The sequence below is a fragment of the Myotis nattereri genome (assembly GCF_964212035.1).
Source record: "Myotis nattereri genome assembly, chromosome: 2".
NCBI lineage: Eukaryota > Metazoa > Chordata > Mammalia > Chiroptera > Vespertilionidae > Myotis > Myotis nattereri.
In genome coordinates this window covers 161,100,290-161,116,437 of record NC_138076.1, presented here as the reverse complement: position 1 = coordinate 161,116,437, position 16,148 = coordinate 161,100,290, and the positions used below count along the sequence as shown (strand labels likewise).

Sequence of the window (16,148 nt, the reverse complement as noted above, 5' to 3'; positions counted from 1 at the left end):
ACCTCCAGGCCAATTGGCTGTGGGAAGCAGCTGTGTCTGAAGTGGGAGAATGGACCCCCTCTGACCACTGGGTACAGTGGCTCCTGGATCTAAGGAGGTGCTAATTCAGCCCCTGCCTGAGGCCACAGAGCAGGAACCACGAAGAGGCTCAGCTGTGAAGCAATGCAAGCCGCTGCGGGGACCTTGGGCCTTCTCTTGGAAGTTCCGGGTCTGCTTGGCTGGGCTATAGTTAGGTACATTCACATGCAAAAGCCTCTGCCGCAGCCTGGGTGGGGCGGAGTCTCAGGGAGTCAAAGGGGCGGAGAAAGACGCTATGGCTGATTCTCCGTGCCCGGAGTCGCGCGTCTCAGTGTCCCGGTAACGGCTGCAAGCACCTCTGAGGGAAATCCGCCCTCAAGTTCACCCGCTGCCGCCTGACAGAGTCGCCTCTCCCCGTATGAGACCTGGGTCCCCAGAGACTTCCCGGAACTGGAGTTCAGAGCAGTCGGGAGCTTGTGATTCAAAAAGACAGCCGCGTCCTCAGGTGCCACCCCCTTTCCGAGCGCGCGAGCCGCCGCTGCCGCCACCACCGCTGCCGCCGTACCTCTGCACTCAGCCTCCGCAGCTCCTCTGGCTCTCAGCGTGCTTTTCTTTTCTTCTAGTTGTAGAAATTACACTCAGCCAGCCTTCCTGTTGTTTTGGACGATGTTTGCTCCGTCCTTTGGGATAATTTTCAATTGTTGTGTGGGGCAACTATTTCCCGGTGTTTATCTATGCCGCCATCTTGGTTTCTCCTGGAAATTTATCTTATAGAAGTAATTGAACAAAAGCAAAATCATATACATAAAGCTGTTGGTTGCAGAAGTACTTAAAAAAAGCAAAAAGCATGGAAACAAATGTCCAGTGGTACACAACTGGTTTAGTAACTTATGGTCAACAATCTAACACTTACCATATGTGTTAAGAAGGAAAAACTGAAAGTATGTGAAATGAGTCAGCATTACCCAACCTAGAAGTTAATATGTAAAAATTAATTATAGTCATATTAGGGTGGTAGAACTATGCAATATTTTTTTCAGAAATGTTATCAATATGATTGTTACATCTTTTAATTGATAATATTAAATGAAGACATGAAAACTATAAAGTAAGTTTGATAGGTTACTTGAGTGATAAGTGGACAATAATTGATGACAGGCATGAAAGGGACCAAGTAAAAGCTTTTCTGCATCTCCATCAGATGCTCACTTCTTAAAAATCCTATATAATAAAAGCCTAATATGCTAAGTGTCCATTTGTCCAGTTGGTCATTCAACCAATCAAAGTGTAATATGCTAATGATATGCTAAGGCCACTCAACTGTTTGCTATGATGTGCGCTGACCACAAGGGGGAAGATGCTCCGACTGGTAGGTTAGTTTGCTGCTGGGGTCCAGCCGATTGGGACTGAGTGAGATGGGCCAGACATGCCCTAGAGCCCTCCTGTGGTCCCTCCCTGGATTGCCAACCTCCCATACCTCTCCCGTGTCCCCCTGGTCCCGATTATGCACCAGTGGGGGCCCTTGGTCTGGCCTGCGCCCTCTCGCAATCAGGCTGAGGGACCACACACACACACACACACACACACACACACACACCTCCAGTGCACGAATTTCGTGCACTGGGCCTCTAGTAACTTTATAACAACTTCTAGACCAATGTTTGAACAAACAACTAGGCACTATAATTTAGTGAAATTGGCACATAAAATTAACCAGCACAGTTTTCTTCTTATACGGAAGAGCCTCAGGAAGAGGTGGTCTCTGTCCTTTCTCTGAATTATGACTGCCTGAGGACACTAATGAACCACCGAGTCAACAAACTTTGAAGACCACCTGCCTGTGGACTTCCTTTTATGTAATAAAATGTATTTATTTATTTATTGTCTAAACCAGGGGTGGGCAAACTTTTTGACTCGAGGGCCACAATGGGTTCTTAAACTAGACCAGAGGGCTGGAACAAAAGCATGGATGGAGTGTTTGTGTGAACTAATATAAATTCAAAGTAAACATCATTACATAAAAGGGTACGGTCTTTTTTTTTTTTTAGTTTTATTCATTTCAAACGGGCCGGATCCAGCCCGCGGGCCATAGTTTGCCCACGGCTGGTCTAAACCAATTTGAATCAGGTTTTTCTTAGTTGTTGCTGAAAGGACTCTAACATATACACGAGCCAAATAAACCTAAGTTCTAGTTATTGCGTCATAATCTTCAGCATGTGACTTAACCTCTCTGAACTTCAGTCTTTTCATTTGTAACGTGGGAATAACAAGTGTGTCTCACACTTATATTCTCAATAATAATAATAATAATAAAGGTATTAGAAGGTACAACACCAGTGTAAACTATGGACTCTGGGTGATAGTGACGTGTCAATGTAGGTTCATCAATCGTAACAAATGTCCCACTCCAGTAGGGGATGTTGATAGTAGGGGAGGTTATGCATGTGTGGGCACAAAAGGCATATAAGAAATCTCTGTACCTTCTGCTCAATTTTGCTGTGAACCTAAAATTGCTCTGAAATTTTGTCTATTTAAAAAAATAATAATAAAGGCCTAGTGTAAAAAAAATACATTGAAGACATACCAATGTCCAAGGTAGGCTGAGGTCCTTCTACAAATAATGCTGTTGTGTGTGTGTTACTGTAAATGTTTTTGTAAGATAAATTCATAAAAACAACAAATTAAAAGACACCAAAAGCAAGGGGGGGAAACACTGTCAAGAAATAGAACCATCAACTGAACCAAAGATGATCCAAAAGTTGGAACTTTAAAATACTGTAATTAATATGTGCTTGTACCTAGTTTAAAATGTGGACAACAGGCATGAAAAAATGGAGAATTTCATCAAAGAGAGAAACAATAAGAATTTGTTAAAGAGAAATGCTAAGAATAAAGGACACAATATCAGAAATGAAGCATTTTCTCAATGGGCTCATCAGTAGACTTGACACAGCAGAGGAAAATATCAGTGAACTTGAAGAAAGGTCAATGGGAGGGAGAAACCAAGATGGTGGCATAGGTAAACAAAAGACAGGACACAAATGACAGAAATGGAAGAAAGCAAACTGCTGGATATATAGTTCAAAACCACACTTTTAAGGTGTTTCAAGAACTGTCTAGAAGCCACCGATAAATTTAGTAAGGCCCTCTAAAAGACTGGTGAGACCACCAATAAATGTAGTGAGATCCTCAACAAATCTAGTGAGACGCTCGATGCTGCGATAAAGGACCAACTAGAAATTAAGCATACACTGACTGCAATACAGAATATTATACAGACTCCCAACAGCAGACCAGAGGATCGCAAGAATCAAGTCAAAGATTTGAAATACGAAGGAGCAAAAAACACCCAAACGGAAAAGCAAAAGGAAAAAAAGAATCCAAAAATACGAAGATAGTGTAAGGAGCCTTTGGGACAGCTTCAAGTGGACCAACATTCGAATTATAGGGGTGCCAGGAGAAGAGAGAGGGCAAGATATTGAAAACCTATTTGAAGAAATAATGACAGAAAACTTCCCCTACCTGGTGAAAGAAATAGACTTACAAGTCCAGGAAGCGCAGAGAACCCCAAACAAAAGGAACCCAAAGAGGACCACACCAAGACACATCATAATTAAAATGCCAAGAGCAAAAGACAAAGAGAGAATCTTAAAAGCAGCAAGAGAAAGAAACTCAGTTACTTACAAGGGAGTACCCATACGACTGTCAGCTGATTTCTCAACAGAAACTATGCAGGCCAGAAGGGAGTGGCAAGAAGTATTCAAAGTGATGAATACCAAGAACCTACAACCAAGATTACTTTTATCCAGCAAAGCTATCATTCAGAATTGAAGGTCAGATAAAGAGCTTCACAGATAAGGAAAAGCTAAAGGAATTCATCACCACCAAACCAGGATTATATGAAATGCTGAAAGGTATCCTTTAAGAAGAGGAAGAAGAAGAAAAAGGTAAAGATACAAATTATGAACACCAAATACACATCTATCAACAAGTGAATCTGAAAATCAAGTGATTAATCTGATTAACAGAATGAACTGGTGATTATAATAGAATCAGGGACATAGAAAGGGAGTGGAGTGACTATTCTTGGGGGGGAAAGGGGTGAGGGGGATGCGAGAAGAGACTGGACAAAAATCGTGCACCTATGAATGAGGACAGTGGGTGGGGAGTGAGGGCAGAGGGTGGGGTGGGAACTGGGTGGAGGGGAGTTGTGGGGGGGGGGAAAGAGGAACTAATGTAATAATCTGAACAATAAAGATTTAATTTTTTAAAAATTAATAAATAAATAAATAAATAAATAAATAAATAAATAAAAGGCAGTATTCTCATTAATAGTATTGCCGCTGAGATATACAACTTTATCCATCAGAAAACACCTAGGTCATGAGAGCAGCTCAGGCTGTATGGTCACCTGGCGTCCCATGGTCAGATGTTCATCTTCTACCAGGGACCAAATAACAAACAAAGAGTCATTTCTCAAAAGTACAACTGTTATTTGCTGAAGAGGGCATGGATTTTCTCTAAATCCTTTGCGGCCTCTACTATAATTCTCCTGGATGTAACACCTTTAGATCCCCTTTGACATAAAAGCAAGGCAGAGCTGCATTGCAGCCTGGATCAGGTAGAAGCCCTATTTTGCTTTAGGATCCTGCCAAGCTAGTTTTTGGTGCGTAGCTGGAAACCTAAAATCCTGAACCTGCCCATGTCTTTCTTTGAGCTGTCTACAGCAGTTATAAAAAGCGGCCCAAACCCACTGCCTTCTGCCTCATGTGTCCAGAATACTATGCTATGAAGCCATAATCAGTGGCACTTCAGGGGACAATAAATAACCGTTTATGTCACTATTTCATGACTGAAAGCCAAGACTACCAGACCAGTTTTTCCATCCTCTGATGGAACCTGGCTCCTCACTGTCCTTAAACCCAGTGAAATCAAATGATCAGTCCTATATTCCCATCCTTGCAGCCATCTCTGATACTAAATTCTGTATCAGTGTATCTATCAGGATTTAAACAGAAATGTTTAATTCAGAAAATTAGGTACTTACAATACAATGTTAATAGAAGGACTGGAAGAGAAGATTCTCAGCTAAGCTTCTGAGAAAAGTTTTAGAACAACACTGTAGAGCAGACCTTCCAAGGAATCTGATACCACTGCCAAGATCACAAGGTTGGGCATTAGGAAGTCAGTGCCCGGCTTCTGGCTCCACAACCACATCACCTGCACCTCTATTCACGCCAGCCAAAATGGATGCTCCGGGCCTGGCTCTTGACACCCACAGTGCTTGAGACGCCTGCTACCACTCACACACACACACACACACACACACACACACAACTATATCTGTCAGGAGAAACAACAGAAGCAAAATAAGCACAGCCCTCAGCAGATAGAACATCAGCCTGTGGACTGAAGGGTCCTGGATTTGATTCCGGTCAAGGGCACATGCCCAGGTTACAGGCTCCATCCCAAGAGTGGGGCGTGCAAGAGGGAGCCAATCAATGATTCTCTCTCATCATTGATGTTTCCATCTCTTCCTCTTTGAAAGCAATAAAAATATTTTTTAAATTTTTTTTAAAAGAAGAAAAAAATGAGCACAGCCTCTGCTTCATTTCTTCTGCCTTCCATATCTCACACAGAGACTTCAGCTTGGTGGAAACTAGGTCACAAGTAGAACCTGAGCTATAAATAAGTTTTGGGAATAAGTACAGTCTTTAGCTTTCTAAACTCCAGACCCCAGGGGACAGGAAGTCTTGGACTGGAACTGAAAGAGCAATCTGTAATGCCCGTCAAAGCGCCTCAGCTAAGCTTCTCCCCAGCTCCTCCTCTAAGTCTGAAGCTATGAACCCAGCAAAGTCCTCGCCTGCATGAAGCGTGCTTTCTAGTAGGGGAGACATGCACTAACTACACAACCAAAAAACTAACATTAAATTCTGATGGAGATGCATGCAATAAAGAATATGAATAAGGTGGTCAGAGTGTGGTGCTACTAGGTTTAGGGCACTTTGAGAACACCTTTCTAAAGAGGTGGAATTTGAGCGGGCATTTGAATAATGAGAAGGCACCTAAGGGAAGATCTAGGGTCAGAGCCTCTGGACAGAGGAAACAGCAGGAGAAAAGAAGTGTGTTTGTGGAAGAAACAGAAGGCGAGTATGGCTGGAGCATTGTGGACAAGAAAGACAAGAGCAGAGTGTTTTTAAAATGAAGATTTTATTATTATTCCACCATGGTGAGGACAACAGAGCAGGAGACAATTGCCACGGAAAAGATGGCTTGTTTCTCACTGTTCCCAAGAGGAGGGGGCTTGCCACACCACGCAGATCCACACGGAAAAGCACCAGGGCTGAGCGGAGGCAGAGGGAGCGAGGGGCAATGTGGGCAAAGCCTTTGTTGTGATCTTCATGGGATGGAATGGGTAAAGCAGGGTAAGCAGACTAATCAGGTTTAGGATTCCTAGTCTGAATCATTCCAATGGGCGCTGGGTGTAGGGGCTGTCTCTAGCTGTCTGATTCCTGGCCTGGGATGCGTAGGGCAGGGGAATATTGGATCAGAGTGTCAGAAGCTAACAAAGGTGGCAGCTGAGGATGTGGACTCTGGATTGGTTGGTGTGTATATGAAAGACATGCTTGCAGGTAAGTCTAATCAGGGTCACTACCGCCCCAGATGTCAAAACATCAGAATAAAAAGCCATGCTTAATACACAGCGGCCAAATCATGAGGGCCATATAAATTAAGGGAAGAATTTTGCATTTTATTCTACTTATAATAAGAAGCTATTTAGCTATGGGGGCATTTAAAAGGAGGGAAATTACATCATCTGACTCACATTTGGAGAATATCACCCTGGCTGGGTGGAGACAGGATTGTAGAGAATGGGAATGGCCCAGCTGAGAGACAATTTGCTGAACTAGGATTTTAGCAGTAACAATAATGAGAGGTCGTTTTGGGGGGTTAAATATTTGAGGCAGAACTGACAGAATTTGCTCAGAAATTGAATGTGGAGTGGTAAGAAAATAAATGAACTAAAATGATCTGAGCAACTGGGTAGCAACTTACTGTGATGAGGAAGTCACTTACTGTGATGAGGAAGCTTGGGAGAGGAACAAGAGTTCTTTTGGGGACATGATAAGTTTGAGATGCCTCTAGACATCTAAGGGAAGACACTCACTTGGATTAACAAGGAGAGGCCAGAGCCAAAGATGTATGTTCGAGAGTTACAGAAGTTAAAAAATAAAATGTTTCAAGGAGAGGTGCCCTGGCCAGTGTGGCTCAGTTGGTTGAGTGTCATCCCATGCACCGAAAGGTTGCTGGTTCAATTCCTGGTCTGGGCACATGCCTGAGTTGTGACCTCAATCCCTGGTAGAGAGAGTGCAGGAGGCAGCCCATTGATGTTTCTCTATCACACCAGTGTTTCTCTCCCCCCTCCCCCCTTCTCCGTTTCTCTCTCTCTGAAAAGTCAATTATTTAAAAAAAAAAAAAAAAAAAGGAGAGGGGATCAAATCTGTCAAAGATAGTTTAGAGATTAGGAATGAAAACCGGAAAGTATTAAGTTTGACAGCTCGGGAATGTTAGTGATCTTATAAGAGAGAATCAATGGAGTTGTAGGCACAAATGAAGAAAATGGGAGATAAGAAGTGGAGGCAGCAAATGTCAACAAGAGGGCACCAGGTGTTGAGGGAAAGGCGCAGGCTACTGCAAGTCACACCTCTGTTCTACCCCCAAACTTCACCACCCTTCCAGACTAAACACATTCAGAAGGCTTAACTCTGTATAAGGACCCCACTAAGTACATATGCAGTCACCTGAACCTGGCGATTGAAGGGAATCCTGCCCTCCCTGCCAGGCAATGTCTTCACTGGAACACTTTCCATCTAAAAGGCAAACCAGGCATGGAGATCAAGGTGACTAAATTATACTTCACTGTTATAACATCTAGAAGTTTCCAGAAGCATCTGCATTGGACAGGGAGCCACGGTTTCATGCAGAGGAACCAATTACCCATGGTGAAATTCTAAACATAAGGGAGGGAGGCCCTCAAATCTCATGCCATTTGTGACCAAAGAGACCCTACAGTGAGTGAGAAGACAAAAGTTAGCCAGGAAAAGGAACCAGGTGTGAGGAAAGGGAGAAGACACAGGTTCACCAAGAAAAATGAGATTAAGGGGAGGAGAAAGGAGACAGCAGGCAGTGGGGACATGGGCAGAATCACCCGGCCCATGACATTACCTCAGCTCAGAGTTACCCAGGGAAAACCCACAAGTCAGGGCCTCCCAGGTCCCCAGGGAGTGGAGGCACAACAGCAGCCGGAGAATAATTGTGGGCACCTCAGAGGCCAAGACTTCCACAGAGGAAGAGGGAACCGCAGAGCCCACACCTGTGCCCAGCAGCCCCTGCCCAGGCTGGGTGGCCATTTCCATCTCCCCCAGGTAAGTGCTCCACACAACGCTGGGCAGCCTTGGCCTTTCCCTGACAAGGCTGGACCCTGCCGGGACCAGAGGGCAGGTCAGGGCCCACTCAGAGTCTTAAAACCCTTTCTATGGGCTTGGGGCCAATACCTGTCCCTAGTCATGAGAGAAAAGAGCCAGGTGAGGGTTCCCACATCTCTACTAGTGCATTCGCAGAGGTGTGAGTCAGAGGCCTCCAGCCTGGCTGGACAAGAAGAGGGATGAGAAGGAGACAGGGAGCCTTGGACAGTTTCTCCCAGATGGAATTGCACATAAGACAGTAAGGCAAGTGTGTCTACACTCAGTCTGTTCAAGTCTTGGAATGTGTTCTGTGGGCTGGTGTGCTCTGGGGTGGGCCATACCATGTAAGAAGTTTGGCAATCATGTGGTATGCATGTTTGTAGTGTGCCTCATTGGGTGGGGGGTGAAGTGGTAGGGGTAAGGCAGTGTGAGCAGGTTTGTGGGTTTACAAGTGGCGTGGAAATCAGGTGGGCATTCCTAGCTTCCGTACTGTCTATGGTTAATGTCTGATAAAAACAGGACATTCTTTCTCGGGTTCCTGTTAATGGTCCACATCTCAGAGACCACAGATGAAACAACCTGCATGCCCCATTTTCTCTCTCTCTCTCTCTCTCTCTCTCTCTCTCTCTCTCTCTCTCTCTCTCTCTTTCTCTCTCCCCACCCCCACCCCCATGCAAAGCAAAGCTCCAAAGCTCCCACTAATACTTCAGACAAAATATATATATATGAAAAAAACAAAGGCAAATTGTCTGGCTGTGCGCCCCCAGATCTCCTTGATTCAATGAAGGCCATCTTTCTCCCCATCCCTCACATCCCCCACCAGGCTCCAGAATTCCAGCTCCCTTGCCCCCAAGGTGCCAAACCTTCTTTCATGAACTGCTTTCTATTCCAGACCCTCCCTCACCTCCTGCATCCAGGGCTCTCTGGGCTGACCAGTCATGCAGCCAGCCAGCCACACCTTTGTTCATCCTCGTCCATCAGTTATCCACAGGGTATCCATCCTCATGCCCACTAGCTAATCAATTTACCCATCTGGCTGTCTCACTAAGATTTATCGAAGGGGGGCTGTTCTGCTTTAAAAATAGCCCTGGGGAGGGGTAAACAGGGAGCTGTCTAATAGTTACAGAGTTTTAGTTTTTATTCCATTCAGTAAAGGACAAAACCAATTTTAATTTTATTAATCTAAGCCGAAACAGTCCACATTTTCATCTGAGCCTTGCAGACTTTTCATTTGGAGTTTGAAGCTTTTTTATTGCATTTTGTTTTTTGAGCACTTCATTACCTGAGGTTAGCAATTAAAGTACAGGTGCAGTTTTCTTTTAATTTTATGCTGTTGTTTAGGTAATAAGAAATAGTAAGTAACTGGCTTTAGGTTTTGTAATTTTTTCCTCTATGTTCCTGCTTAGATTTCTAGTAGTCCATTTATTTTCAGTGAAATGTAAAAATATTCCCATTCTCTTTAACCAGTATTAATTTTTTGAGACCTTATTGCTTGTCACTTGAATCTTGTAGCTGTCATACATAAGCAGCACCATAAATGACTTTACTTTCATTATTTCTTCTGGAGGGCAGGGGAAAGAATATGAATAGGCAATTCATAAATGAAATAATTCAAATAGGCAGTTTGATAAGTTGCTCAATTATCTAAATTGATTAACTTTTCTTTTTTATGTATCTTTATTGTTGAAAGCATTACTTCTTAAAATTTTTAATTGCAAACACAACATTTTTTTATTTGAAAATAGCAATATTTCTCCCATAAGCTAAGTGGTGTGAGCATCTCAAAGGTTATTGACAAGAGTGAAGAAGACCAATGGACTCAGATACTCCTGTTCAAACTGAATAGATGGAGTTTGTCTTCCAGAGTGTAGGGTGACGTTGTTGGCCTCACTGGACATACAGTAGGTGTGGTGAGATCTCAGGCTCCAAGTAACAATTCTGTGTTCGCCACTCACTAATAGTGTGATCTTAGGTAAGTAATTTAATTTCTCAGAGCTCTTGTTCCCTATCTGCAATGACTAAATAACAACTATTCCTAGAATTGTTATATAGTCAGTTGAGATGTTACATACTGCAAAATGCCCAACACACAGCAATCTCTAAGTGTTAACTGTAGAGTAAATGACTGAAGGCAAAACAATATATATGATGAGAGGGCAAAGTGAGTATGGGAGGAAGGTTAGGTCTATGCGCAATGGGCAGACAGTTTGAAACTATCCTGCTTTAAGATGAAGGTTGCTGAGCTAATCTCAAATGTGGGATGAATGTGGGTGATAAAAGCTCTTCAAATCTTGGGAACCAAGACTTCTAAAAGACTTGGGCCCAGTGTCCTTGTCTTTATCAGACTAGCTGCCTATTTTAGACAAATCAGGTTCCGTCTTTATAAGTGGGATTTACTCATTCATCTCATAAGCATTTAGCTGAACACTTGGCACGTGCAAGGTACCAGGCCAGTTGTTCTGGTGAATACACTAGCAGATAAGACAGTAGATAACTCAGTGATTAAGAGCAGAGGCTCTGGAGTTAGGCAGGCCTAGATCTGAGCCCAAACTCTCTGTTACTAGGTTTGTGATTTTAAGTAAGTTTCTAATGTTGTCTGGACTTCCATTTGCTCATCTGTAAAATGGAGAAAATATAGGCTTCTATATCATAGTGCGATTGTGAAGACTGGAGGTTTTTTGTTTGTTTGTTTGTTTGTTTGTTTTTAAATCCTCACCTGAGGATATTTTTCCTATTGATTTTTAGAGAAAGTGAAGGGGGGGGCGGGGTGCAGGGGGAGAAACATCAACCGGTTGCCTCCTGCAAGCGCCCTGGGGATCGAACCTACAACTGCGGTACATGCCCTTGACCAGGAATCAAACCTGTGATCCTTTGGTCCATGAGCTGACAATCTAACCGCCAAGCAAACCCGGCTAGGGCATGACTCAAGATTTTAATGACTATTAAGCCCTTTAGCCAGGCACTTGGGAAATAGCAGCTATTAAAACAGATGCTCACCCTAGACCCTTCCCCCCATCACCACCTCCCCAACTTGTCCTGCAGGATCTATACAGTGGAGACCTTTATCTAAAAAATTCTGGGACCAAGACACAGGTGCTATCTCATGTGAGCCCAAATGAAGGTGCTTTCTTCAAATACTTGAAGGGCTGTCTGGTGAAATAGGGCTTAGACGTTCTATAAAATACTAAGAATTTAGCAAAGACTAGTAGAATGAAGACTTTTCCTACAGGCAGACGGGGCTACCTCAGTAGATGGTGAGTTTTGCTGCAGATGTTCAAACAGACACTGCACATCAGCCTTCTAAGATGTTGTAGATGAAATCTGAGCATTGTCACACTGAAATATATGACCCTTAAAGTCACCTTTAATTCTGAAATGCCATGAGTAATTATTTCTGACCGTGAGGAGAAGGGAAGGTGCCATAGGGATGGTGGAATTTGAGCTGAGCCTGAAAGATGCGTGGGATTTTAATAAGATGCATCCCTGCAGGGGGCACACTCTGGGGATGCCTAGGGCAGTGATGGTGAACCTTTTGAGCTTGGCGTGTCAGCATTTTGAAAAACCCTAACTTAACTCGGGTGCTGTGTCGCATATACAAATGTTTTGATATTTGCAACCATAGTAAAACAAAGACTTATATTTTTGATATTTATTTTATATATTTAAATGCCATTTAACAAAGAAAAATCAACCCAAAAAATGAGTTCGCGTGTCACCTCTGACACGCGTGTCATAGGTTCGCCATCACTGGCCTAGGGACTGGGAAAACGGAGGGTACCACCAAGACAAAGCCGCTGGAGTGATAATTACAGGGACCAATAAGAGGAGAGCAAAGTACAATATGGCCAGTCCCTGCCCCACTCCCCTCACAGGGCAGGGGCCATGGGCTAATAATCTTTGAAAAGGAGCTCTATAGCATTCCAAAGCATGATACAATTGAGCAGTATTATCCCCAACAGTTGCGTTATTGCCTGACATCCTAAGTCCATGGCCCACCATGGTGATCATAAGACACCAGCCTGTGACAGCCCCTGACTGAGTCCACAGTGGGGGTGTCACATAGTTTGTTTCAGGCTGGGGTTTGGAGCCAGACTGTACAAAGAAGTCTGGGGCAAAGCAGCTGCTCCATCCCCACTCTGGAGGAAGACCAAAGTATATGTCTGGGGTCTCTACACTTGGGAGTCAGGCCCTGCACCCAGGACCCAGAGCTTAGAGGACATGGGAAATGCATGGAATTTGGAGTCAAGAAACCTAGATTCAAGTCTCAGGCCTACCACTCCCTTGGTATTACCTGGGACAAATTATTTAACCCCTCAGAAACCCATGGCCTCATCCATAAAGCGGAGACCCTAACTGTCTCGGTCAATTTGAAAGGGACTGTATGAAAAGTGCCTTACTAAGCCACAGAAATGCTGATTCCATGTAAACTTCTCTTTCTTGGCTGTGCCATAGGTTCTAGCCTGAAGTGATGACTAAGGAAAATCAGACTCTGCCTGAATTCATCCTTTTAGGGTTCTCCGACCTCAGGGCCCTGCAGGGCCCCCTGTTCTGGGTGGTGCTTCTGTTTTACCTGGTCACTTTGCTGGGTAACTCCATGATCATCCTCCTCACCCGGGCCAGCCCTTCCCTGCACTTGCCCATGTACTTCTTCCTGCGCCACCTCTCGGTAGTGGAGCTCCTCTACACCACCGACATTGTGCCCAGGACCCTGGCTGACCTGGCCTCCCCGCATCCCCGGGCCATCTCCTTCCAGGGCTGTGCAGCCCAGATGTACACCTTCATTGTCCTGGGCATCTCAGAGTGCTGCCTGCTCACAGCCATGGCCTATGACCGCTACGCCGCCATCTGCCAACCTCTGCACTACTCCATCCTCATGAGCAGGCGGGCCTGCGTGGCCATGGTGAGCATCTCCTGGCTCATGGGCATTATCACAGCCACCACCCACTCCTCCCTCATCTTCACCCTGCCTTTCCCCCGCCACCCAATCATCCCGCATTTCCTCTGTGACATCTTGCCGGTCCTGAGGCTGGCAAGTGCTGGGAAGCACAGAAGCGAGATCTCTGTGATGACAGCCACTGTGGTCTTCATCATGGTCCCCTTCTCTCTGATTGTCACCTCTTACGTCCGCATCCTGGGCGCCATCCTGGCAATGGCCTCCACCCAGAGCCGCCGCAAGGTCTTCTCTACCTGCTCTTCCCACCTGCTTGTGGTCTGCCTCTTCTTTGGAACGACCAGCATCACCTACATCCAGCCCCAGGCAGGCTCCTCGGCGACCACAAACCGCATCCTCAGCCTCTTCTACACAGTCGTCACCCCCATGCTCAACCCCATCATCTACACCCTTCGAAACAAGGAGGTGGCGGGGGCCCTGCGGCACATGGTGAAGAGGCAGGTCTTCTCACCCTGAAGGGACTCGGGGGGGGGCCTGCTCACTCACTGACTGCCTTCAGGTGCTGGACTGAGGCCACAATCTAACAGAAACCGTGCAGCACCTGAGAAAAATAAGGCTTCCTGGCAGAAAATGCTGGAATTAAAACAGAAGTAAATCTGTATCTTACCTCCTAACCACACCCCAGACTCACCATCAGAGCTATAGGATAAGGAAGAATGGAGGGGGCCCAGCCAGCATGACTCCGTGGTTGAGTGTCAACCTATGAACCAGGAGGTCATGGTTCATTCCCAGTCAGGGCACATGCCCAGGTTATAGTCTTGATCCTGAGGCCTGCAGGGGGCAGTCAATCAGTGATTATCTCTCATCATTGATGTTTCTCTCTCTCTGAAATCAATAAAAATATATTTTTTAAAAAGAAGAATGAAAGGGAATGCTGCCTATGGGGAAGAACATTTGGCATCTTCTAAATTATTCTAGATCCCTGAACAAGGTGATTGCCCTGGCTACACCCACAGTCAGAGGTCCGTGTCAGTCCTGAAAGCAGATGCTATGAAGTTGACATCCAACTAAGTGCCCCCCCCCTCCCCCGGAGCCCGTGGGGGAGTTTACCTGGCCCTTTGATCTGGTTTTCTCCCAGAAGCACACAACAGTCTTACGCTCTCGATGCCTTTTAGAAGAAAGGGAGCTGTTCCCCCTAGAAATAGTCCACATGAATATCCTTCCTTGCTTTTCCTCACCCTTGATTTCTGACATCCATAACCGCCTATCACACATCCAACTGGGCAAGAGGGTGTCCCTGGCTTCCCTATTCTCCTCCCACCATGTGGCATCAGCTTAAACCCATACTCCTTCGCCAGCCCCTCAGACTGAGAAAAGCCCCGGGTCATCCTGGATAGGACCTAGTTAGCAGACATTTCCCACTCAGTGCGGCCCTCTTTCAATCTCTGGAGAATTCCTCGCTTTAGAAAGAGGAATTCCTCTCTGGGGCTGAGAACACTTCCTTAGCCCCCCAGGCATGTGACACAGTTCCACTGACTGACTTTGACCGAGTGTCTGCAAGAGGCACGGAGAGGTGCTCTCCCTGATGACGGCAGCGAAGGCTGTAACAGCAAGTTCCTGCCATAAAAGTGGCAGAAACTTTCTGACCCATTCCTGGTGGCAGCACCCATGGTTTCCTCAACTGACCAGTTAATGTTTGGGAGTTATTCCTGGGTAACAGTGACTGTTCTCCCAACAACACTTCATTTTAATAATTGTTTTTCTGCTTCATCATCCAGACAGCTTCTGTCTCTGCCAAGAATTTTGATTAACACAATCGGTTTGGAGGCTAGAGGCAGGAGAGGGAAAACGTTAACCCTGCTGCCCTAGAAATAATGTGGTAGACAAAGCGTGTCGAACTCGCGGCCTACAGGCCCTATGTGACCCACAATGAATATTTTTGCAGCCCAGCCAATATAACGGTATGTAAGAAATGTTCTAATAAAAATTTTGTAACTTAATTTTTACAATATCCTGTTACACATCATCATTAATAATGAACTACAACGTTCGCCAATGATTCATTACTATAACCGTGTTACATTCATTTCCCTTATGTGCCTTACCCGCAGGCGCACCATTTCTCTCCACTAATACTAGCAGCGGATATTTTAGCAGCCGATTGCCATGTCGTTAGTCTGGACTGACTTGATTGGTGTGTGCAAAAGGAAATATTTCACTTTCGGAGAACAAGAAAGTAGGTTTATTTGCGTTATGCTTATTAATTTTTGCAGTTATTCAGTATCTAGTAAGTTAATGTTCAAGAAAAAATACTATTTTTTTATTAAAATGTTCTATTATTTTATGTTAAAGAGTACTCATTTACTTCAGTCCTTTGTATTCAGCATGTCTCCATCGAAATAAACCTACGTTTCTATGAAAATTGAAGCTTTTGTGTGTGTTTTTTTGCGGCCCACAGAAACTTAAACCTTGTTTATTTGGCCCGTGTTAGCCTTTGGGTTTGACATGCTTGGCCTAGAACCTGCTTAGAGAGACCAGCTCTAGGGAACTTGGGGTCAGAAAACATCCTCAGGCAGACACAGAGTCAAGGAGCCCAAAGCTATACAGCATTACTGATATCAGGAAAACCAATCCTTGCCCTCATGGGACTCCTAATCTAATGGGGGAGGGGGTTGTGGGGAGAATGGAGTGGACAAAAAACAAACCAGCAGAAACATAGAATGAGAGCAATTATAAAGATGTGTAAACACGCATTGGAAGGCAAATCATTGATA

General features: G+C 44.8%; 1 protein-coding gene across 1 annotated transcript in view; it reads left to right on the top strand.

Moving 5' to 3' along the window:
• LOC308513905 (olfactory receptor 10P1-like) overlaps positions 1–13,890 on the top strand; it is a gene marked incomplete at both ends in the record, with an annotated part of 39,676 nt that extends 25,786 nt beyond the window's left edge. The window contains one exon of the mRNA XM_081083975.1: positions 12,943–13,890. Within this exon, the coding sequence (XP_080940101.1) occupies positions 12,943–13,890 (948 nt within the window). The remainder of the gene's footprint in view (positions 1–12,942) is intronic.
• Between the last annotated feature and the right edge of the window lie 2,258 nt (positions 13,891–16,148).